The 25,088-nt window shown below is 42.6% G+C and overlaps 1 protein-coding gene across 13 annotated transcripts in view; it reads left to right on the top strand.

Moving 5' to 3' along the window:
• The window catches only part of LOC125465223 (disabled homolog 2-interacting protein-like), a 669,026-nt gene that overhangs the window by 568,802 nt on the left and 75,136 nt on the right, over positions 1-25,088 (top strand). For all 13 annotated transcript variants that reach the window (XM_048558459.2, XM_048558457.2, XM_048558458.2 and 10 more), the window contains one exon: positions 1,837-2,391. In XM_048558459.2, coding sequence (XP_048414416.1) covers positions 1,837-2,391 — 555 coding nt within the window. The remainder of the gene's footprint in view (positions 1-1,836; positions 2,392-25,088) is intronic.

Genomic DNA, 25,088 nt, shown 5'->3' with positions numbered 1-25,088 from the left:
TTCAAACAATGGGATCTGAGTTTAGCCCATTCACAGCCTCATGATGGAATAAAGTCTTTTCACACCCGTTCTCTGGACTTCAACTCAAGCCTAAGTCTGCAAGCAGTTTTGTGATTTTTTTTTATTTATAACTTGGAAAAGGGCAACCATTAAACTACAGGAAAATTATATTTTAATCAGAAATGTATCCAGAAAGATCATTTGAATTTTGATGATTTGACCAGATGCAAAGGTTATCTTGGGGTCTTGTTGTTCCTCGTGTATTAGCAAGGAAGCAAGAAAAGTCAGTTGACCCCTCAACTCCATTTTACTTGAAAGTAAATGTCCATTTTGAATGTATTGTGTGAGCATCACATAGGGGCTGCACTAGCAGAATATAAGAACCAGTTTGCCTTTTTTTTGATAAGCTGCCCTCCAACTAATTAAATCTATATGCAATCAGTGTTTGAATTTCACTGATGCTCGAGGGCTGGTACAGCTACTGTCCTGAAACCCAAAGAATGTCAAAATAAAGCCTTCACAGAGTAAGTGTTTAAGAAGAATATATCTAAATAGATATAAGCACTACCTGGAGATGATACTCTAGAAATTATTGATTCTGTGATTCTAGTATTAGCAGATAAGTGTGGAACAATGATATAGTATTTCTGTTTCCCTCTTGAACACACAGGCATAACCATTAAAAAGGTTAACTATTTTTGTTGAAATAGTCAATATCAAAATATTATCCAATAATAAACATTTATCTATTTATATCATCAATATTTATTTGCTAGGCTATTGATCTTAAACAAAATCTGGATTTCTTTTAATTTATCTGAGTTGCTGCCTCCATTCCTCCATTTATATTTGGTGCATAGTCTCAAGTATAGTTCAGTTTGTTGACATGATTATCAACTAAAATTAATAGAACAAAATTGCTATTTAACTTTTTATTTGAGTGTAGCCTGAAGAATACAATAGGATAGTATGGCACTAGATCAGGAACCCAGATATGATATTTTAATCCTACTGTAACAAGTTGCGAAATAATTAGAATATATCTGGTAATTTGTGGTAATAATTAGAATATATCTGGTAAATAAATCCAAATCCAACCACTTTACTTGGTCTACATTTTTTGGCATTTAATGCCTTTTGAGGTGGCTTAGCAAGCTGTTCATTTTAGGGATGAGCAATAATTGTACAGTTGGCAGCCCACATTTGTGAGACAGTTAGGTTCATTTAAAAATAATATCATAAGGTAATGGACTGCCTCTGAAGGTGTTGCGGTAAACACTGCACTGGGAAATGTAAGTTGATTCTTGAATTTCTGATTTTAATTGCATTTCTCCAAGGATAGGTTGATTCCAGGTAGGTAGTACCTCCTTAACAAAATATAGCAAATGGTCAACTGCTGGCTGCTGCTTGCTCACCTGTCCTCTCAGCAGTATGGAGGATTGACAGAAATGCAGGCATGATATCTATACACAAATTACAGTATAAAGACACCTTTTTATTTTCTGTCAGGACTAGATTAACCACTTCATCCAGCCGTGTCAAGTTAATGCCAGTTAACCAGATGCTTAATCAAGAAATGGAAAATCCGCATGATGCATTTTCGTTCTTAATTAAGACTAATGTCAGAAGTAAATTGTTAATAAAAGTGGGATTTATTTTGATGTGTTAGAGATTATTACTGCTGGGTATGGTAATATAGTAGTTGGTACATCTCCAAAATTATGATGGTGCTAAGAGGAATCCTAATCGTGAAAGCTTTTAACTGTAATGAAAAGAATGAAGAGCACCTTATCAACGGTTCAAAGTAATTGTTATTGTTCCTTACTTGTGTCTTAGGACAACAGCAGACGCGTAGAGAACCTGCTCAAGCTATGGATTATCGAAGCCAAGGATCTGCCAGCCAAGAAAAAGTACTTCTGCGAACTCTGCCTTGATGATACGCTGTATGCACGGACTACCTGCAAGCTGAAAACGGACAATGTTTTCTGGGGAGAGCACTTTGAGTTCAGCAACCTGCCTGCAGTAAGAAGCATTACAGTGCACTTGTATAAAGAGACTGATAAAAAGAAGAAGAAAGATAAGAATAACTATGTGGGTCTGGTGAACATCCCAATAGCAACTGTGACAGGGCGACAATTTCTGGAGAAATGGTATCCTGTGAGCATGCCCAATCCAAGCAAGGGCAAATCAGTGGGGCCGATGATTAGAATCAAAGCTCGCTACCAGAGCATGAGCATTCTTCCAATGGAGCTTTATAAAGAATTTGCCGAGTACATTACAAATAACTATATGCTGTTGTGCTCGGTGTTGGAGCCTGTGTTGAGTGTCAAAAGCAAGGAGGAGATGGCTTGTGCATTAGTGCACATTCTGCAAAGCACTGGGAAGGCTAAGGTAAGCACTGAGGTTAAAATATTTTCTATTTCTAAGCATTTGAACATTTTTCCTGTTTCAGCAAAACATTCATGGGGAATTGAGTATATTCATCCATAAAGAGTTAAAAAGATGGTATTTGTTTGGGGTCCAAAATCTATATTTATAAACGTTCATGTGAAAATAATCTGTAGTGATCCCACAGATCAGTAGATGCACAAATTGGGGTATAGAATAGGAGGGATGTATATCTGAATTTATATATTTTTTAAGCAGTTGCCGATTTATTTCTATAGAATGAGAGAAAGAAAATAAAGGAAAGGATTAAAATCATTCAAATTTGAAAGATTAGAATTTGGTGAAACAAATGACAAAAAAAACATTATTTTTAGTTTGTGTTTCATTCAGACATTCCCCACCAAAAAGTACCCTTTCATAGTTGTATTGTCTTGCTCTCTATATCGCTCTCTTTCTCTTCCTTTCTTCCTTTTTCGCTCCTCTTTCCCCTCTCCTCCTCCTCTCCTTCTTTCTCTCTCCTCTCTCCTTTCTCTGCACTCTCTCCTCTCTCTTTCTTTCTGTTTGTCTACTTGATTAAATAATCCTCCAATCATTTCCTAATTCCTATTTAGTAATATATATAATGATCTTGGCATCATGGGCAAAGCAGTTTCACTCATTAAAAAGGTTCTGCAATCTCTCCAATGTTGCAAAAGAAGAATACATAAACTTAATTTGCTTACAGGATGGCCAATTGTAACGTAGACTGTAACAGAGTTACTTTCATGCACCTATATAATAGAAATATATGTAGTGATATTGCCCTGGATTTTCATCCCAGAGGTTGGTAACAAGAGTCAGAAAAATTCTTGATTTTGCCCACCCACTTCAAGAGGTGTCAGAAATGGCTGCAGAGCCATGATTTACACTGTCTGTGGATGATGACAGGTGTGGGCTCCAGCAAATAAATGTATGAATTAGGAGCAGGACACTTGGCCCTGTAAGTGCACTCCACCGTTCAATAAAATCATGATGCCAGCTCCATGTTCTTGCCCACCCCAATAACCGGTCAATCAGTTCTGGAAAGAGGTCGGAGGCAGCGGCAGGGGCTACTGGATCCTAAGGAAGGCTGTAAAGGCTGAGAGACATTGTTCCAGTTGCAATGGAAAACGTAACATGTCACAAACCTTCACCCTCACACACTACTCATGCCCTATCAATGCCAGCTTATGCCAGTTGCTCACATTCCATGACCCTCTTACCTCCTCCATACCAAGCTATGGCACTTGCATGACCATTCACCCACTTCACACAATACAGAACCCTCTTGAGACAATAGGGTGTACTAAACATTTTCAAAGGAAGTAATTCATTCATTACTTTCCATAAATGCCAATCACCACAGTCTTTAAAATACCAATATCAAAAATTCTTAACCTTATGCAAATAAATGTGGAGCAATTGACGGCACAATCAGAGATGCAGAGCTGTCAATCAAAGTGTTTTACCGGGGTGGGTGGGGCTCATCTATTTGCACAGTCTAATGAATCACACAAATCTGTGCCATTAAAAGATACTGCAAGAAGACAAAAACTGTGGGAATGAGATCAAGGATCCCAATATTAGGACCTGCTTGCCATTTTGAAAGAAGTCCCTAATCCATCCCGAATTGGTGAAAATCCAGGCTATTACTATTCCTTAGTCACAGCTGTAAGTTTTTGCATTTATATACTTTTTATGAATTTTATAAGTCAGTTTCACTCACTACCTATGGGATAATGTTGTGCTATGACATTTACTGAGATTTAAATTAGTGATGAGGATAACAATAACCTAATGAATGCTCCAGTTCATTGTGCTTCCAGACTGTAACTGTTGGTCTCACAGTGAACACTATGGATATCCCTGGAACTGTGAGTTGCATTACATTCAGTGCATATTTGAACATTTATTGTATTCTTGGGAATTGTGACCTTAGCACATAATTTGAATGGCTCTAACAAAAAGAATGAAATAAAGGGATGAAAAACAGAATGGAATGTTGCTGAGATAATGGGAACTGCAGATGCTGGAGAACTCCAAGATAATAAAATGTGAGGCTGGATGAACACAGCAGGCCAAGCAGCATCTCAGGAGCACAAAAGCTGACGTTTCGGGCCTCGACCCTTCATCAGAGAGGGGGATGGAGAGAGGGAACTGGAATAAATAGGGAGAGGGGGGGAGGCGGAACGAAGATGGAGAGTAAAGAAGATAGGTGGAGAGAGTATAGGTGGGGAGGTAGGGAGGGGATAGGTCAGTCCAGGGAAGACGGACAGGTCAAGGAGGTGGGATGAGGGTAGTAGGTAGCTGGGGGTGCGGCTTGGGGTGGGAGCAAGGGATGGGTGAGAGGAAGAGCCGGTTAGGGAGGCAGAGGCAGGTTGGACTGGTTTTGGGATGCAGTGGGTGGGGGGGAAGAGCTGGGCTGGCTGTGTGGTGCAGTGGGGGGAGGGGACGAACTGGGCTGGTTTAGGGATGCAGTAGGGGAAGGGGAGATTTTGAAACTGGTGAAGTCCACATTGATATCATATGGCTGCAGGGTTCCCAGGCGGAATATGAGTTGCTGTTCCTGCAACCTTCGGGTGGCATCATTGTGGCAGTGCAGGAGGCCCATGATGGACATGTCATCTAGAGAATGGGAGGGGGAGTGGAAATGGTTTGCAACTGGGAGGTGCAGTTGTTTGTTGCGAACTGAGCGGAGGTGTTCTGCAAAGCGGTCCCCTAGTCTCCGCTTGGTTTCCCCAATGTAGAGGAAGCCGCACCGGGTACAGTGGATGCAGTATACCACATTGGCAGATGTGCAGGTGAACCTCTGCTTAATGTGGAATGTCATCTTGGGGCCTGGGATAGGGGTGAGGGAGGAGGTGTGGGGACAAGTGTAGCATTTCCTGCGGTTGCAGGGGAAGGTGCCGGGTGTGGTGGGGTCGGAGGGCAGTGTGGAGCGAACAAGGGAGTCACGGAGAGAGTGGTCTCTCCGGAAAGCAGACAGGGGAGGGGATGGAAAAATGTCTTGGGTGGTGGAGTCGGATTGTAAATGGCGGAAGTGTCGGAGGATGATGCGTTGTATCCGGAGGTTGGTAGGGTGGTGTGTGAGAACGAGGGGGATCCTCTTAGGGCGGTTGTGGCGGGAGCGGGGTGTGAGGGATGTGTTGCGGGAAATATGGGAGACGCGGTCAAGGGCGTTCTCGATCACTGTGGGGGGAATGTTGCGGTCCTTAAAGAACTTGGACATCTGGGATGTGCGGGAGTGGAATGTCTTATCGTGGGAGCAGATGCGGCGGAGGCGGAGCAATTGGGAATAGGGGATGGAATTTTTGCAGGAGGGTGGGTGGGAGGAGGTGTATTCTAGGTAGCTGTGGGAGTCGGTGGGCTTGAAGTGGACATCAGTTACAAGCTGGTTGCCTGAGATGGAGACTGAGAGGTCCAGGAAGGTGAGGGATGTGCTGGAGATGGCCCAGGTGAACTGAAGGTTGGTGTGGAAGGTGTTGGTGAAGTGGATGAACTGTTCGAGCTTCTCTGGGGAGCAAGAGGCGGCGCCGATACAGTCATCAATGTAACGGAGGAAGAGGTGGGGTTTGGGGCCTGTGTAGGTGCGGAAGAGGGACTGTTCCACGTAACCTACAAAGAGGCAGGCATAGCTGGGGCCCATGCGGGTGCCCATGGCCACCCCCTTAGTCTGTAGGAAGTGGGAGGAGTCAAAAGAGAAGTTGTTGATTGTGAGGACGAGTTCAGCTAGGCGGATGAGAGTGTCGGTGGAGGGGGACTGCTCGGGCCTGCGGGACAGGAAGAAGCGGAGGGCCTTGAGGCCATCTGCATGTGGACTGCAGGTGTATAGGGACTGGACGTCCATGGTGAAAATGAGGTGTTGGGGGCCAGGGAATTGGAAGTCCTGGAGGAGGTGGAGGCTACCTAGAATACACCTCCTCCCACCCACCCTCCTGCAAAAATTCCATCCCCTATTCCCAATTGCTCCGCCTCCGCCGCATCTGCTCCCACGATAAGACATTCCACTCCCGCACATCCCAGATGTCCAAGTTCTTTAAGGACCGCAACATTCCCCCCACAGTGATCGAGAACGCCCTTGACCGCGTCTCCCGTATTTCCCGCAACACATCCCTCACACCCCGCCCCCGCCACAACAGCCCTAAGAGGATCCCCCTCGTTCTCACACACCACCCTACCAACCTCCGGATACAACGCATCATCCTCCGACACTTCCGCCATTTACAATCCGACCCCACCACCCAAGACATTTTTCCATCCCCTCCCCTGTCTGCTTTCCGGAGAGACCACTCTCTCCGTGACTCCCTTGTTCGCTCCACACTGCCCTCCGACCCCACCACACCCGGCACCTTCCCCTGCAACCGCAGGAAATGCTACACTTGTCCCCACACCTCCTCCCTCACCCCTATCGCAGGCCCCAAGATGACATTCCACATTAAGCAGAGGTTCACCTGCACATCTGCCAATGTGGTATACTGCATCCACTGTACCCGGTGCGGCTTCCTCTACATTGGGGAAACCAAGCGGCGACTTGGGGACCGCTTTGCAGAACACCTCCGCTCAGTTCGCAACAAACAACTGCACCTCCCAGTTGCAAACCATTTCCACTCCCCCTCCCATTCTCTAGATGACATGTCCATCATGGGCCTCCTGCACTGCCACAATGATGCCACCCGAAGGTTGCAGGAACAGCAACTCATATTCCGCCTGGGAACCCTGCAGCCATATGGTATCAATGTGGACTTCACCAGTTTCAAAATCTCCCCTTCCCCTACTGCATCCCTAAACCAGTCGAGCTCGTCCCCTCCCCCCACTGCACCACACAACCAGCCCAGCTCTTACCCCCCACCCACTGCATCCCAAAACCAGTCCAACCTGCCTCTGCCTCCCTAACCGGCTCTTCCTCTCACCCATCCCTTGCTCCCACCCCAAGCCGCACCCCCAGCTACCTACTACCCTCATCCCACCTCCTTGACCTGTCCGTCTTCCCTGGACTGACCTATCCCCTCCCTACCTCCCCACCTATACTCTCTCCACCTATCTTCTTTACTCTCCATCTTCGTTCCGCCTCCCCCCCCTCCCTATTTATTCCAGTTCCCTCTCCCCATCCCCCTCTCTGATGAAGGGTCGAGGCCCGAAACGTCAGCTTTTGTGCTCCTGAGATGCTGCTAGGCCTGCTGTGTTCATCCAGCCTCACATTGTATTATCATGGAATGTTGCTGTATCTTTTTTCATCTTGTACTCTCCTGGAATAATGCAAGAATTATTCTGGAATTTAGTGAGCCTTTAGTTCCTTGGCAATGCCCTGGCTGGTCCACCCACTCTTCCTGTAGTATAAAGTATTATCATTTGAAATTTGGCATTCTTGCATTTGTCCTGACGATGTCCTGATATTGCATTTGGCAACATATCTCTGTTTTCAACACTATTTAAGTTCTGTAGTACCAAGTGAATGGTTTTCTTATGGAATGAATAATCAGTGCAATATATGGTAGTCATTCAAGCCAGAATTTGACTGATAATTACATGGAGAAATTTCTGTCCACATTGTTGTCTCTACTGAAGACTTACATGAGTTTATAAAACATTCTGAAGCCATTGTTAATCTAAATAGAGATTTGGTTGATACATTATACAATAACTAGTTTCCTTACACTCCAAGACAGTTAATGGTGTTTGATGATGATTTGGTGAACAACTGTTTCCTGTATAAACTGAGAACTAATAAGGGCAATGCGATGAAGTGTGGCAAGTGAGCTTGGCTTTAATTACCTTTTAAAGCCCTTTATTCCCCAGCATATTACAATAAAATATCTTGCTAGTCTGCATTACCACTGCTCATTATCTGAAATCTAAGATAGGGACTAGCTGAACCAATGGAGCATTTATTATCATTCTCTTGGATATATGAAGCAATGAGTAGCTATTGTCGTTGGTTGCTTGCTCATTACCTGGATATACATCTAATTGCTCTGTGATCACTCAAATAACATAACTTCCATAGTGATAAGCACTTCAGTCTTAAACTGCACTAGGGAAAATATGTTGACTAATTATAATTTGCACTAAGACAACTGGTATTTAAGTGAACTGTTCCGTATTATTCTCTGCTAAGATAATTATTGAATGCACTGATACATCATTAATAATTTTAATTAAAGGGACGTTTCCTGCATTAAGTTAATTGCTGAACTTCATATGCCTAGGCAATCCTCTGTATTTTACAAATACAAAGAAGCAGTACGGTATTTCTGCAATACCTGATTGACCTTGCTACTATTGCTACACAACTCTGCAGTCATCTATTCTGTCACTCTTTATTCTAATCCTGCAAGTTTGATTGCAAGTTGTCATTTCTACTGAGACCGTGCCACCAGTGTGAAAGTGTAACTTTGGTCATGACTCATTGCCCTTTAGCTTAGATGTGTTCTTTGCTGATTTTAAGATTGTTGGTCATGCAAATCATTTTACCGTTTCTCATAACTCATACTTCTGTGCAGCTCTGCACCATCCAGATTCCATTATTATCTTCCTTACTGAAATCACTTCATTTCTATTATTTTTCCAAAGATTAGTGCTTCATGTTCAGCCCTCTTTAACATGTAAATGCATTTTGATGCATTAACCATAAGCATAGGGTTAACTTTTATACATTTATGGTGGCACTTAACTTTATCTCCCAATCCCCACAATTGATTTGAGAACTGTCACAGTTCCAGCCTGACTGACTGCTATTAAAGCCTAGGTCAGCTATTTATTCTGACTCAGTGTAAGTAGAACCAAAGTTGCCAGTTGGCTTCTGCCTACACATATAATCTTCCGGCACCACATCTGAAAACTCTCCCAGTTGTCCCTCTCACTGGATGAAGATGCACTTTCTGGACTTTAACACAAATTAACCTCTGTGCGCCATCTATAGTCAGTTTGTAAAATTGCATACCTATATAAGGAAGTCCCCTGTCCTTCTCTCTCCATCACTGAAGTGTTAGTCTGTATTAATCAAATATTATGCAATTTTTTTAAAAAAAGCAGTTCAAAGAAGGTTCATTGACACATTCTTAGGATGAGGAGACTTTTTTTTAAAGACAATGAACAGGTTGGGCCTCTGACCTTTGAGCTTCAGAAGAATGAAAGGTGATCTTAGGGGAATAAATAAGAGTTTGAGGGCACTGAATAAGGTGGATACGAGGAGTGGGTTATCTTGTTGTAAAGAGACCAAAAATGAAGGAGACTTAAAAATGAGGGACCCAAGTTAAAACTAAGAGCCCCTTTTAAAACAGAGATGAGGAGTTTTTTTTTGGTCATTAGTGTCTCAAATTCTCTTCCCAGAAATTTATATAGGCCATTTTTTGTTCATTTTCTTTAAACCTGAATTAGATAGCTCCACTCTAGGTAATCTAAGACCATAACTAGATCAGCCATAGTCTTATAGAATAGTGGAACAGGTTCGAAGAACCAATGGCCTGCCCCTGCTTCTAAACTCAATGTTCTTGTTAATCTATGCCTTTGTCACACCATGGATCAATTCTTGAATGCCTACCCTTCGTAATCTCACCTTTGTGAACTTCACTGTTATCTTCTCAAATGCTTTTGCATGTGAGACTCCAACAATCTTTTGGTTTTAACATCATTTTGAACATCATTGTCCTCGTTTAGAACAATTGCATGGATCAGCCGTCTCTATCTAAGTGTACTCCTTCAGTTATCGGTCACACAATGTAAGCTGCGCTGCTTTCATCCCTACTCCTTTCATGCCAGTATTGTTATGTGATCTTTAAGTCATGGAGAACAACTCTCATTGTTCTGGAATTATCTTCCTAAATCACTCTACTGCTTGTATTTCTTTCACTTTTTCTTAGAGATTTTTTCTATCATGCATTTAGTCTTCCCAAACTATTGTCCTCAATGTCCTTGAAATACTCTTTGATGTGAGTTAGATTAAATAACTAGAAAGAAAATGAAGAACTTATTAAATGATGAGAGAAATGAAGAACAAACTAGAAGGGGAAAAACTGAGTCAAGAATGTTTTAATTAGAAGCAGTTTCAAAATCGAGGAATCAGATTATTGCTCAGGGTTGTTAAAAGTGAAATCCTTTGTCTTTTAAGGTGGTATTTGAAAAGGAGAAATGCTGGTGTTGAGTATTCAATAACCTACATAAGAGTTAGCGGAGATCTACTGCCAGGTGATGATAGATGGGATGTAAATTTTCAATTATTAAAATGTTGACGATTACCACTAAAGGCTATTCAGCACACTAATCTTTTAGCCTTTTTTTATGATACTTCTGCTTCCTACGTTCCTGTTCATTTATAACAAAAGAATGTATCTAAAGGCCCTTTTTTAGGATGGAAATGATTGAGTCCTCAAGGGAATGCTATTAACTATTCTTTATGATTTGTTTCATTTATGAAGCTAGCAAAAGTAACAGACATATGTTAACCATATGTACTGGGTTTTCTGAAGGCAATTTTTATAATTGAAACCATTGCTTTTTGAGGGGTTGGGGCACAAGTACTCCTTGTTTCTGATATTTTACAATTACACTTCCAGTTTTAAAAAACATCCCGTTTTCAGCAAATGTCTTGCAGGTGCAGATTTCTTGATTTATACACATGAACAGCACATTTTCTGGTTAGATATGTATTATTTCAACTTGGTTAAATCAGACCATCAACAGAGAAAATGATGTTTATATTGCAGCAGTAATAAAATATCTGATAACAAAGTATGGAGCTGGATGAACACAGCAGGCCAAGCAGCATCTCAGGAGCACAAAAGCTGACGTGTCGGGCCTAGAACCTTCTTCAGAGAGGGGGATGGGGTAAAGAGGTTTCTGGAATAAATAGGGAGAGAGGGGGAGGCGGACCGAAGATGGAGAGAAAAGAAGATAGGTGGAGAGGAGAGTATAGGTGGGGAGGTAGGGAGGGAATAGGTCAGTCCAGGGAAGATGGACAGGTCAAGGGGGCGGGATGAGGTTAGTAGGTAGGAAATGGAGGTGCAGCTTGGGGTGGGAGGAAGGGATGGGTGAGGGGAAGAACAGGTTAGGGAGGCAGAGACAGGCTGGGCTGGTTTTGGGATGCAGTTGGGGGAGAGGACGAACTGGGCTGGTTTTGGGATGCGGTGGGGAAGGGGAGATTTTGAAGCTGGTGAAGTCCACATTGATACCATTAGGCTGCAGGGTTCCCAAGCGGAATGAGTTGCTGTTCCTGCAACCTTCGGGTGGCATCATTGTGGCACTGCAGGAGGCCCAGGATGGACATGTCGTGTAAGGAATGGGAGGGGGAGTTAAAATGGTTCCCATGGTCCAGGAACTCCCCACCTACGTACGTGACACCACCCACGCCCTCCACCACCTCCAGAACTTCCAATTCCCTAGTCCCCAACACCTCATTTTCACCATGGACGTCCAGTCCCTATACACCTGCATTCTTCATGCAGATGGCCTCCGCTTCTTCCTGTCCCACAGGCCCGACCAGTCCCCCTCCACCAACACCCTCATCCGCCTGGCCGAACTCGTCCTCACCCTCAACAACTTCTCATTCGATTCCTCCCACTTCCTACAGACAAAGGGGGTGGCCATGGGTACCCGCATGGGCCCACGCTATGCCTGCCTCTTTGTAGGTTGCGTGGAACAGTTCCTCTTCCGCACCTACACAGGTCCCAAACCCCACCTCTTCCTCTGTTACATTGACGACTGCATCGGCGCCACCTCTTGCTCCCCAGAGGAGCTCAAACAGTTCATCCACTTCACCAACACCTTCCACCCCAACCTCAAGTTCACCTGGGCCATCTCCAACACGTCCCTCACCTTCCTGGACCTCTGTCTCCATCTCGGGTAACCAGCTAGAAACTGATGTCCATTTCAAGCCCACCAACTCCCACAGCTACCTAGAATACACCTCCTCCCACCCACCCTCCTGCAAAAATTCTATTCCCTATTCCCAATTCCTTCGCTTCCGTCGCATCTGCTCCCAGGATGAGGCATTCCTCTCCCGCACATCCCAGATGCCCAAGTTCTTCAAGGACCGCAACTTGACCCCGCAGTGGTCAAGAACGCCTTCGACTGTGTCTCCCGCATTTCCCGCAACACATCCCTCACACCCCACCCCCACAATAACTGCCCAAAGAGAATCCCCCTAGTCCTCACATACCACCCCACCAACCTCCGGATACAACGCATCATCCTCCGATACTTCTGCCATCTACAATCCGACCCCACCACCCGAGCCATTTTTCCATCCCCACCCTTGTCTGCCTTCTGGAGAGACCACTCTCTCTGTGACTCCCTTGTTCGCTCCACACTGCCCTCCAACCCCACCACACCCGGCACCTTCCCCTGCAACCGCAGGAAGTGCTACACTTGCCCCCACACCACCTCCATCACCCCCATCCCAGGCCCCAAGATGACTTTCCATATCAAGCAGAAGTTCACCTGCACATCTGCCAATGTGGTATTCTGTATCCAATGTACCTGGTGTGGCTCCCTCTACATTGGGGAAACCAAGCAATAAACAGCTGCAACTCCCAGTCACGAACCATTTTAACTCCCCCTCCCATTCCCTAGATGACATGTCCATCATGGGCCTCCTGCAGTGCCACAATGATGCCTCCCAAAGGTTGCAGGAACATCAACTCCTATTCCGCTTGGGAACCCTGCAGCCCAATGGTATCAATGTGGACTTCACAAGGTTCAAAATCTCCCCTCCCCCCACCACATCCCAAAACCAGCCCAGCTCACCCCCTCCCCCCACTGCATCACAAAACCAGCCCAGCTCGTCCCCATCTCCCTAACCCCTTCTTTCTCTCGCCTATCCCTGCCTCCCACCTCAAGCCGCACCTCCATTTCCCACCTAACAACCTCATCCCAACTCCTTGACCTGTCCGTCCTCCCCAGACTGACCTATCCCCTCCCTACCTCCCCACCTGTACTCTCCTCTCCACTTATCTTCTCCGCTATCCATCTTCGGCCCTCCCCCTCTCTCCTTATTTATTTCAGAACCCTCTCCCCATTCCCCTCTCTGATGAAGGGTCTAGGCCCGAAACGTCAGTTTTTGTGCTCCTGAGATGCTGCTTGGCCTGCTGTGTTCATACAGCTTCACACTTTGTTATCTTGGATTCTCTAGCATCTGCAGTTCCCATTGTCTCTGATAGAATATCTGATTCTCGTCAAGCTAGTAAGATTTCAGGTAAATCAGGACTGGAGTAAATTTGGTGATTGACCTAATTCATTCAGGAAATTCAAGGAGGAGTGAATTATATGTGTTCTATCCATATTTCTAATTCCACGTTTTCATACTAAAAGGTTCTAGGTTAGAAATTGATCATGTATGATGATAGAAAACACTTAGTATTCGATCCTCATTTTATAGAATGAGTCTTTTGACTGCAGTGGAACTGAATAGCATATCCCACATCGTCTGAGTGACTGAATACCACCTGTTTTGCATCAACTCTTACGCATAAATAAGTTTTGTAAGCCATTGAGAAATTTACAATATTTACAAAGGTTTTTTTGCAATTCAACCGATTTGCCTTACTTAAACTAGAAATCCAAGGTCCACTGTATCCCTATGACCTACATTTGGTTTTGGCAAAACAAATCTTCAATTTTAAATCTTCAAACTTCGTTTTTTGTTCCTTCTGAGGCCTGATCCCTCCCTATCTCTCTCTTTTCCAGTTCCACAATGCTCCAAGATATCAGAGTGTTATGGCCAAATGAGATGGGATCATTAACACTCCTTTTAAGCCCCTCTTATTTAGTCACTATAAATTTTATTAGCATGTAGCTATCATAACTGCATTAGATAACTTAGTTAACCAGATCACAATGGAGAGCCAGTTCTAAGGTTTCCTTGACTGAAAGAGAGTGGAGTACTATTGCATATTAAACCCAAGAAAAATAAGAAAATGCAACATCAAACATATACACACAACACAGATAATCAGCTGTAAGAGACCTGTGAGGAAGGAGGATGTCAGTGTAAATAGGAAGATATAAGTATCTGCAATATAAACCTTAATAAATCCTCTGGTTACAATACTGCAAGTCAAACCTCAACCGTCTGGCTGTTGAATAGTGGTGAGATTTGAGAAGGAATGTAGAAATCACTCTTGCCATTGGCCATAGACTCTTTTTTTGGAACTCCCAAAGAAGAGTCTTTTGACTCAAAACGTTAACCATGTTTCTGTATCTGCAGACATGGCCAGACCTAGTAACTTCTTTCAGCGTTTTCTACTTTTATTTCAGATTCCAAGCTTCCTCAGTATTTTACTTATTTTTATTGCACTGTAGAAATGGAAGTCATCGTTGTCGTATTGCTGCACCTCAAATTTCTATGTAAACACAAACTTACCACATTGCAGTGCGTGATCAGTCCATTTTACCTTGAGACTTGGGATTGAAATGAGAGATTGTAGCATCAACTGTCATCTCTTGAACAAGGCTGTTTGAATGTATGCTAATGCATAAGTCTGTGAGAAAGCTCTAGGCTTGCCCTTAGCTACTCCAGCAACAGATTATATGGACCTTTTGTGCTGCTGGCAACCAAGGAGCACAATTAGATGAGACATATGTCCTCATTATGGCAACTGTATTTTGCTGTCATACGACCAAATTTTGAGATTTTTCTTAAATAGCTGCAGGGCCACTTCCTTACACCTAGAGGTTAATAGAGTGTTTTTTTCTCTCTCTGATGAAAGTACTTGGAGTTGATTCCTGTGTTACAGAGGCTCAGAATAGTTGCAGGTGTTCTACAGTGACATAGCATCAAGATGGGAAATCTTTGTGTCACAATTCTTTTCATTCACAACACAAGTACAAACAGAGTTTGTGAATACTGAGCTTGCCCTTCTGTGCCATTAAGTGATTCACGTTCAAAATATCAACCCATGGCCATGTGAACAGAACAGCCTGATGAGAAGATTCCATTTTTAATGCTGTGTCCTGTTGCTACTGTTTTTATTAGTTGAAATTAGATAATGATCTAGTTCTTGTATGTTTTCCCTGAAGTATGGAAAGTTCATCCATTTCTTTCCACTGTGCTGTAAGTAGGGGGGAGTCTTCTGCTCACGGAGCTGTCAAGCTTAAAGGAATGAACGGCCCTGAATTAGGTGAGATTGTCTGTTCCAGAATCGAGATCAGGGTGGGAAGACCCATAGTTGACCTTCTCGTCCCACTGCACAAAAAGGCCTTTCAGTGGCCAATTAAATGAACTCTCATTGCAAGCAGCTGTCACTGGATGGACTTGAGGGGCCTTGATTCCAAGACACCTTAACAAGATTATACCCTTGCTTTCACCTATAATCTTAAAGGAAATATTGAGCACAATTTGATTTGTCCCTCTGTAACTTATTCCAATTCATAGTCATAGAGCTGTACAGCATGGAAACACACCCTTTGGTCCAACTTATCAGTGCTAGTGTTTGGCTCCTTCCTCTTCATATACCTATGCAGATGCCTTTTAAATGTTGTAATTGTACTCACATCCACCCACTTCCTCTGGCAGTTCATTCTATACACACACCACTGTCTGTGTGAAAAAGTTGCCCCTTAGATCCCTTTTAATTCTTTTCCCCTCTCAACTTTAACCTATGCCCTCTAGTTTTCGACTACCCCACACGAGAAAAGAATACCTTATCTATTCACCCTATCCATTCCCCCATAATTTTGTAAACGTCTACAAAGTCACCCCTCAGCCTCCAACGCTCCAGGGAAAATAGCTCCAGCCTACCATGCCTCTCCCTTTCGCTCAAACCCTACAACACTAGCAACATCCTTGTCAATCTTTTCTGAGTCCTTTCAAGTTTCACAACATCATTCCCATAGCAGAGGGACCAGAATTGCATGCAGTATTCCAAAAGTGCCTAACCAATGTCCTGTACAGCTGCAACATGACCTCCCAACTCCTATACTGAGTGCACCGATTAATAAAAGCAAGCATTCCAAACACCACCTTCAGAATCCGATCTACCTGGAACTCTACTTTCAAGGAACTATGGACCTGTACACCAAGGTCTCTTTGTTCAGCAAAAACCCCAGAATTTCTTTTGAATAATTGGTGCAAAATGATGGGTACCTATAAATATGTTCATGCTGCAATTCAATTACTCATCAACAATTTGAAAAGCTTTAAATAAAATCATCTGCTTTGTTCTCTGCAACAGATACACTTGACGCCTCTGGCAGATGCTGACAAACCTTTATTCTTCACATGCATATTGTGTGTCCTAATACGATGTGAGCACTTTTCCATTTCATCATGGCATTGGCAAAAGTGATTTCTACATTTCCCTAACAAAAACTGAAATTGCTGAAAAATCTCAGCAGGGCTGGCAGCATCTGTGGAGAGAAAGTAGAATTAACATTTTGGGTCCAATGACTCTTCTTCAGAACATTGTTTTGCCAAATGCAGACTGAGCAGACTGAATTTCCATGTTAAAATGTCAGTGTATTTGTATGTAGAGTGCTATTGAGAGAGATGCTTTAAACTTATGCAGAAATCATAAGCGTAAAATATTGACCGGTAATGGTCAACGCACATCTTGCCTTTGGCAATGTGTGAGTTTACTCCAGTGTTAGTTGATGAGTTCTTAATTTTAGTTTTATCATTATATCAATAGAATTGGATATTAAACACAGTCCCGGAGGCTCATTTCAGTATAAGGGACAATAATTGGAGGTGCTACAACTTCTGCTTTTTTAAGTAACATTTGTAATAGGACCAAATAAATTAATGAACAAATATTTCTGCAATCTGCAACCTGCAATCTAATCTAAAGTTTTGATTATATTTCTTTATTGGTCTTTATTAGTGTAATATATTATAAAATTTTTGCAAGTTTCTATTCATACTCTAATAGCTCATGCTGCACAACACAGACATGGAAATATTATTATTCAAAAAAACTATTGATATTAATAAGATCTTGTCCATCATTTTTAGGGTCAAATACATTTATTTAGCACCCTGAATTTTTATTGATCTATTGACTTATGTCCCTGCTGGTAGTTGAGACATGTGAATGAAAGCTTTAATTATTTTGGTATGTAACCTAGAAAAAAATTTTAATTACAGGTTATCATGCCTCCCCTCGTTGCATTTCACACTGCTACTGCAAAATGTCAGTAAAATGGTCTATTTTTGTATCTTCATAAAAATTATTCATTAATTTGCTTTGTGTGAATCTAGCACTCTGGTTTGGAATATTACATAATATGGGAGGATCAGATAATTTGATTTGAATTCTGTGCACAGTTCATTTCTTGCCCCTGTAGCTATTCAGTCACTATGCCATAAAAGAATATGCTGTTTATCAGTACTTGTGATGTTCATCTAGTCTAGCAACTTATTAAGTCAATTTATAAAATCTTCCATGAAAAGACAACTGAAAAGATTCTGGTAATGAAGTGGAGAGGAGAATATTCAAACACAGAAATAAGTATGTTTAGAAAGAGAAAAATTTGAGTCCGTTGGTGGAAAGGCCAGTTTCTGCCAACTAAAGGATATTGAATATTTAGGCAAATTTTGGAAGTAAAAACTCAATGGATTTGCATGGTTAAAGTATTAATATGCTGTCTGCTCACTCTACCAGCGCCAATATTAATTTACTCAGTATTAATCATACAATACTTGAGCATTAATTGACCATAAGACATAGGAGTTGGAATGAGCCCATTTGGCCCATCAAGTCTGCTGCAGAATTTGATCATGGCTAATATGTTTTATGGCTCTATTCTCCTGCCTGCTTCATGTAATCCTTGATGCTCTTATTAATTAAGAGCATATCTATCTCTGTCTTGAACATACTCAATGATTTGGCTTCCATAGCCTCCGTGGCAATGAGTTCCACAGAACATTCACGTGGTGAAGAAATTCCTCATCTCAATTCTAAAGGGTCATCCCTTCTCTGAGTCTGTGCTTTTGGGTCCTGGTCTCTTGTACCTGTAGAAACATTTTCTTCGTCCACTTATCAAAGCCTCAGTATTTTGTAAGTCTTAATCAGATACCCCTCATCCTTCTGAACTTCATCAATTACAGACCCAGAATCATCATCAGCTCCTCATATGCAAGCCCTTTTTGCCCAGGATCATTCTTGTAAACCTCCTCTGGAACCCCTTCAAAGCTAGCACATCTTTTCTTAGCTATGAGGCCTAAAACTGCGCACAATATTCCAAATGTGGTCTGACCAGAGCCTTCTACATCCTTGCTCTTGTACTCTAGCCCTCTTAAAATGAATGCTAATATTGCATTTGACTTCCTAACTCCCAACTGAATCTGTATGTTACCCTGAAGAGAATTCTGAGCTAGTACATCCAAGTCCTTTTGTGGTTTAGATTTCTAAAGCTTTCCCCATTTAGAAAATTGTCTATGGCTGCACTCTTCTGACCAAAATGCATAACCTCACACTTGCTCACATTATATTCCATCTGCTACTACTTTGCCCACTGTCCTTGCCTGTCCAAATCCTTCTGTAGCCTTCCCACTTCCTCAACATTACCTGCTCTTCCACCTCTTTGTGTCATCTGCAAACATAGCAACAATGCTCTCAGTTCCTTAGTCCAGATCATTAATATATAATGTGAATTCGAAAAGTGGCCTAACCAATTTCCTGTACAGTTGCAACATGACCTCCCACCTCCTATACTCAATGCACTGACCAATAAAGGCAAGCACACCAAACGCCTTCTTCAGAATCCTATCTACCTGGCACTGACTCTGCAGTAATCAATGAGTCACCAGCTGCCATCCTGAAAAAGACCTCTTTTTATCTCCATTCTTTGCATCTTCCAATCCTATATCGATGTCAACCTTGTTCTTGACTCCACAGGCTGTCTTCTTATTTAACAGCCTCCTGTGTGACACCTTCTCAAAAGCCTTCTGGAAATCCAAGTAGATCATGTCCACTGGCTCTCCTTTGTCTAATTTGCTCATGGAACTGTAACAGATTTGTCAGGAATGACCTCCCTTGCTGAGATATACTATTTTAATGAAAGAAACTGGCAGTATTAGCTTATCTTTTAGGAGCATCCAAATCAACATTGTGTAATGTTTTTATCATAAGTAGCAATGTATCTACAATAGAAATATACGATTGTTACAAGCTTTCCAAAATTGCCTTATTAAACATGTAGAGACCACAAGGTGTAGAGACGAATGAACCAGCAGGCCAAGCAGCATCAGAGGAGCAAGAAGGCTGATGTTTCGGGCTTAGACCCTTCTTCAGAAACGAGTTGATTTCTGAAGAAGGGTCTCAGCCCGAAATGTCAGCCTTCCTGCTCTTCTGATGCTGCTTGGCCTGCTGTGTTCATCCAGCGTTACTCCTTGTTGTCTCAGATTCTCCAGCATCTGCAGTTCCTACTATTTCTGAAACTTATTAAACATGTACACCCTTTTAATGATGTAAACTTTCTTGAGTCAATGCCAACTCATATTGCAAATCATTTGTTTCAGAGATAGCAGGAACTGAAGATGCTGGAGAATCTGAGATAACAAGGTGTAGAGCTGGATGAACACAGCAGGCCAAGCAGCATCAGAGGAGCAGGAAGGCTGATGTTTCGGGCCGAGACCCTTCTTCAGAAATGGGGGAGGGGAAGGGGGTTCTGAAATAAATAGGGAGAGAGGGAAAGGTGGATTGAAGATGGATAAAGGAGATCCACTGAGGTCTTTCCGGAGGGAAGAGGGTAACTTCTTCAAGGTAAGCAGCTGCACCTCCCAGTCACGAACCATTTCAACCCCCCCTCCCATTCCTCAGACGACATGTCCATCCTGGGCCTTCTGCAGTGACACAACGATGCCACCCAAAGGTTGCAGGAACAGCAACTCATATTCCGCTTGGGAACCCTGCAGCCCAATGGTATCGATATGGACTTCACAAGCTTCAAAATCTCCCCTGCTGCTACCGCATCCCAAAACCAGTAATCCTCCAGAAAGACCTCAGTGGATCTCCTTTATCCATCTTCAATCCGCCTCCCCCTCTCTCCCTATTTATTTCAGAATCCCCTTCCCCTCCCCCATTTCTGAAAAAGGGTCTAGACCCGAATGTCAGTTTTCCTGCTCCTCTGATGCTGCTTGGCATGCTGTGTTCATCCAACTCTACACTTTGTTATCTAAATTTTTATAGGATATCTGGTCAGCATGGGCAAGTTGGACCCGAGGGTCTTTTTCTATGCTGTATATTTCTATGACTGTCCATAGCAAATCAAGCAGTAGAATCAAGACAGGAGATCAAGGTAGTAATTTAGGAAATTAAAGTCAAAGAACGGCAGGAAGGGAAAACGAGAATTAAGCTAAGAATGGCCAATCACCAAGACAAGATGTTGCAAGGATAACAAGACAAAAGTGAAGGTTCAGTATCTGCGTAGCATAGTATTCATGACAAAGTAAACTAAACAATAGCACACACAGAAGTAAATAAACATGACCTTATAGCCTTTATGGAGATGTGGCTGCATGATTACAAGAATTTGTGTTGAATATTGAACAGTATATGTTAGTAAAGAAAAACGAAAGACTGGCTAAGATGGAAGGGTGGCATTGTTTATTCAAGGGTAGAATTGGAGTAGTAATTGGAGATAACATTGGGCTAGTAGATCAGGATGTAGAATTGTTATTTTTTGTGGAGCTAAGGAATAATAGAGGAAAAAAGCCACTAGTAGGAATTGTCTTTAGGCCACCCAACATTAACGGCAAAGTAGTATACAAAAGATTTGTTTCTGAATCATCCTGTGGACAAATTTCACTTTTTTAGGGTATTCGTGTTATTACCAGAGGTTTGGGTCTGGAATACAGTGCCTGGAAATGTGAAGGCTGGTTTAGTTGAGGCATTCAAGAGGACTTGGATGGTTATTTAAACAGAAACAATGTGTAAAGATATATGGAAAAGACAAGAAAATGGCACAAAGGCGTGATGCTCATCTGCAGACCAGGTGCAGACACAATCAGCCGAATCGTCTCCAGTGTTGTAATTACTAATCTTGGAGTATTTTGTACTATTTGAAAAGCTGTGTGCTGTTTGTGTTGCAGGGTCAGGAGCCAGAGCCCAATTTAGAACACTTTTATACATTTAGCCATCCCTCTTGACACTAAATTGGCCTCAAACCTACAGGCAATCAGGAAATGACAAATTTTGATAGAGAGGGTGATACAAATAAAGGTTACAGTTCTAAATGAAACACAGGAGCATAGTTACTGAAGTAATATGTGCTCAAATGATTGAAGGTGGCAGAGCAGTTATAAAAATGTTTCAGCAGGAAAATGGGATCCTGAACTTTAGGAATGGAGGCTTGGCATACTGTATCTAACAAGTTTTGAGGAACCTTTCTGTAACACTGATGTGAACTTAGTGTCAATGTGCCCAATTCTAAGAGATTGCTGACAAGATTTATGAGAATGGCTCCAGGGTGAGAGCCTTGATTATGTAGATAGAATGGAGAAGCTAAAGTTATCCTTCTTTTGGGAGAAGGTTCAAAGGTAGATTTGTTTAAGATCATGAGAGGTGAGCGCAGAGTGCATTGGGAGAGGCTCTCACTGGCAAAAGGGGCAAAAACCAAAGAATATCAATTTAAGGCGAAAGGCTATGGAACATGAGGAAAACGTGTTTACACAGCAAATGGTCATGATCTGGTCTGCGCTGCCTGACAGTATGGTGGAGGCAGATTCTGTTGTGACTTGCAGGAGGGAAGTAGTCTATTTGTAGGACTAGGGATTTGGGGCATGGGAGTGGGACTAACTAATTTGCTCTTGCAAAGAGCTGTGTGGGCACAAAAGGCAAATGGCCACCTTCTCTGCTTTATCCGCTGTATGATGATTTAAATCATATGTGGGCTGACAATTTCAGGTGTCATCTATGGGAAGCACTGCAGCAGTGCTCTTAATCTAGTATTTTAACTGCTGTGCTGTCCAGCTCCCTTTAGGACTTTATTTGGCATTTTTGTTGGTTATTTTTTAAAATCTGACTCTGACTGTCTGAAAGCACAAACATCCTTGGAGAGCAGTTTGGACAGTTGTCCATGTTTGAGTTGCCTCATGAATCACGAATCTAAGGCACACGAGATTGAGACAATAATAGATAATGCTACTAGTTTCAGCATTGTCGGTCAATTTATGAAATGCCAAGTTTGTTAAAGAGGTTGACATGTTGGTCACCACTATAATGCTGTTTTCCTCTCTAGCAGTTTAGAGTTTTCAGTATTGTTGCATCTGCCTCTAAGAATTTGTTGTATTCCAGTGACAGCTCAGCTGGTAGGTCCAATGTAACGAGCTGCAGAGCAAAACATATACAGAATTTTCTGATGTATCTAGATTTTCTTCTGGCAATGGTTATAGTCATTAAGAAAACGTATTAGGAATAACTAGTAACTGTTTTCTCCAAATATTCAACATTCAACAGTGAACCTAGAATAATATGTTAATTCCCATTATAAGATCATAAGACATAGGAGTGGAAGTAAGGCCATTCGGCCCATCATGTCCACTCTGCCATTTAAATCATGGCTGATGGGCATTTCAACTCCACTTCCCTGCACTCTCCCCGTAGCCCTTGATTCTTTGAGATCAAGAATTTGTTGATCTCTGCCTTGAAGGCATCTAATGTCCCGGCCTCCACTGAACTCCATGGCAATGAATTCCACAAGCCCACCTCTCTCTGGCTGAAGAAATGTCATCTCATTTCCGTTTTAAATTTACCCCCTCTAATTTTAAGGCTGTGCCCACGGGTCCTAGTCTCACCACCTAATGGAAACAACTTCCTAGCATCCACCCCTTCTAAGCCATACATTATCTTGTAAGTTTCTATTAGATCTCCCCTCAACCTTCTAAACTCTAATGAATACAATCCCAGGATCCTTAGCCATTCATCATACGATAAACCTACCATTCCAGGGATCATCTGTGTGAATCTCCGCTGGACACGCTCCAGGGCTAGTATGCCCTTCCTGAGATGTGGGGCCCAAACTGGACACAGTATTTTAAATGGGGCCTAACTAGAGCTTTATAAAGCCTCAGAAGCACGTCGCTGCTTTTATATTCCAACCCTCTTGAGATAAACGACAATATTACATTCGCTTTCTTAATCACGGACTCTACCTGCAAGTTAACTTTTAGAGAATCCTGGACCAACACTCCGAGATCCCTTTGTACTTCTGCTTTACAAATTTTCTCACCATTTAGAAAATAGTCCATGCCTGTATTCTTTTTTCCAAAGTGCAAAACCTCACATTTACTCACATTGAATTTCATCAGCCATTTCCTGGACCACTCTCCTAAACTGTCTAAATCTTTCTGCAGCCTCCCCAACTTCACAGTACTACCTGTCTGTCCACCTATCTTTGTATCATCAGCAAACTTCGCCAGAATGCCCCCAGTCCCTTCATCCAGATCATTAATATATAAGGTGAACAGCTGCAGCTCCAAAACTGAACCCTGCGGGACACCACTTGTCACCGGTTGCCATTCCGAAAAAGAGCCTTTTATCCCAACTCTCTGCCTTCTATCAGACAGCCAATCCTCAATCCAAGCCAGTAGCTCACCTCGAACACCATGGGCCCTCACCTTGCTCAGCAGCCTCCCATGAGGTACCGTATCAAAGGCCTTTTGGAAGTCTAGATAGATAACATCTACTGGGTTTCCCTGGTCTAACATACTTGTTACCTCTTCAAAGAATTCTAACTGGTTTGTCAGGCACAACCTCCCCTTACTAAATCCATGCTGACTTGTTTTAATCTGACTCTGCACTTCCAGGAATTTAGAAATCTCATCTTTGACAATGGATTCTAGAATTTTACCAACTACTGAGGTTAGGCTAATCAGCCTATAATATTCCATCTTTTGCCTTCATCCTTTCTTAAACAAGGGGGTTACAACGGCAATTTTCCAATCATCTGGGACTTTCCCTGACTCCAGTGACTTTTGAAAGATCACAACCAAAGCTTCTGCTATTTCCTCAGCCACCTCCCTCAGAACTCTAGGATGTAGCCCATCGGGGCCAGGAGATTTATCAATTTTTAGACCTTTTAGCTTTTCCAGCACTTTTTCTTTTGTAATGCCCACCATACTCAACTCTGCCCCCTGACTCTCCCTAATTGTTGGCATACTATTCATGTTTTCCACTGTGAAGACTGAAGCAAAATACTTATTAAGTTCTTCAGCTATTTCCTTATCTCCCATCACTAGCCTTCCAGCATCAATTTGGAGCGGCCCAATGTCTACTTTTGCCTCTCGTTTGTTTCTTATGTATTGAAAGAAGCTTTTACTATCATTTCTAATATTACTAGCCTAGTATATGGCTAGCCTACCTTGATATTTGATCCTCTCCTTCCTCATTGCTCTCTTTGTTATCCTCTGTGCTCTTGGCCACTTTATAGGCTGTCTCTTTTCCTTTTGATATATTTCCTGACTTCCTTTGTCAGCCATGGCTGTCTAATCCCACCCCGGATAATCTTTCTTTTCTTTGGGTTGAACCTCTGTACTGTGTCCTCAATTATACCCAGAAACTCCTGCCATTGTTGCTCTACTGTCTTCCCCGCTAGACTCTGCTTCCAGCTGATTTTCAATTCCTCTCTCATGCCCCTGTAATTACCCTTATTTAGCTGTAACACCATTACATCCAATTTTGCCTTCTCTCTTTCAAACTGCAGACTGAACTCTACCATATTCTGATCGCTGCCTCCTAAGTGTTCCCTTA

Source organism: Stegostoma tigrinum, chromosome 29, assembly GCF_030684315.1.
Source record: "Stegostoma tigrinum isolate sSteTig4 chromosome 29, sSteTig4.hap1, whole genome shotgun sequence".
NCBI lineage: Eukaryota > Metazoa > Chordata > Chondrichthyes > Orectolobiformes > Stegostomatidae > Stegostoma > Stegostoma tigrinum.
Note: the sequence above shows the minus strand (reverse complement) of the source record. Positions and strands in the feature narration are given on the sequence as shown.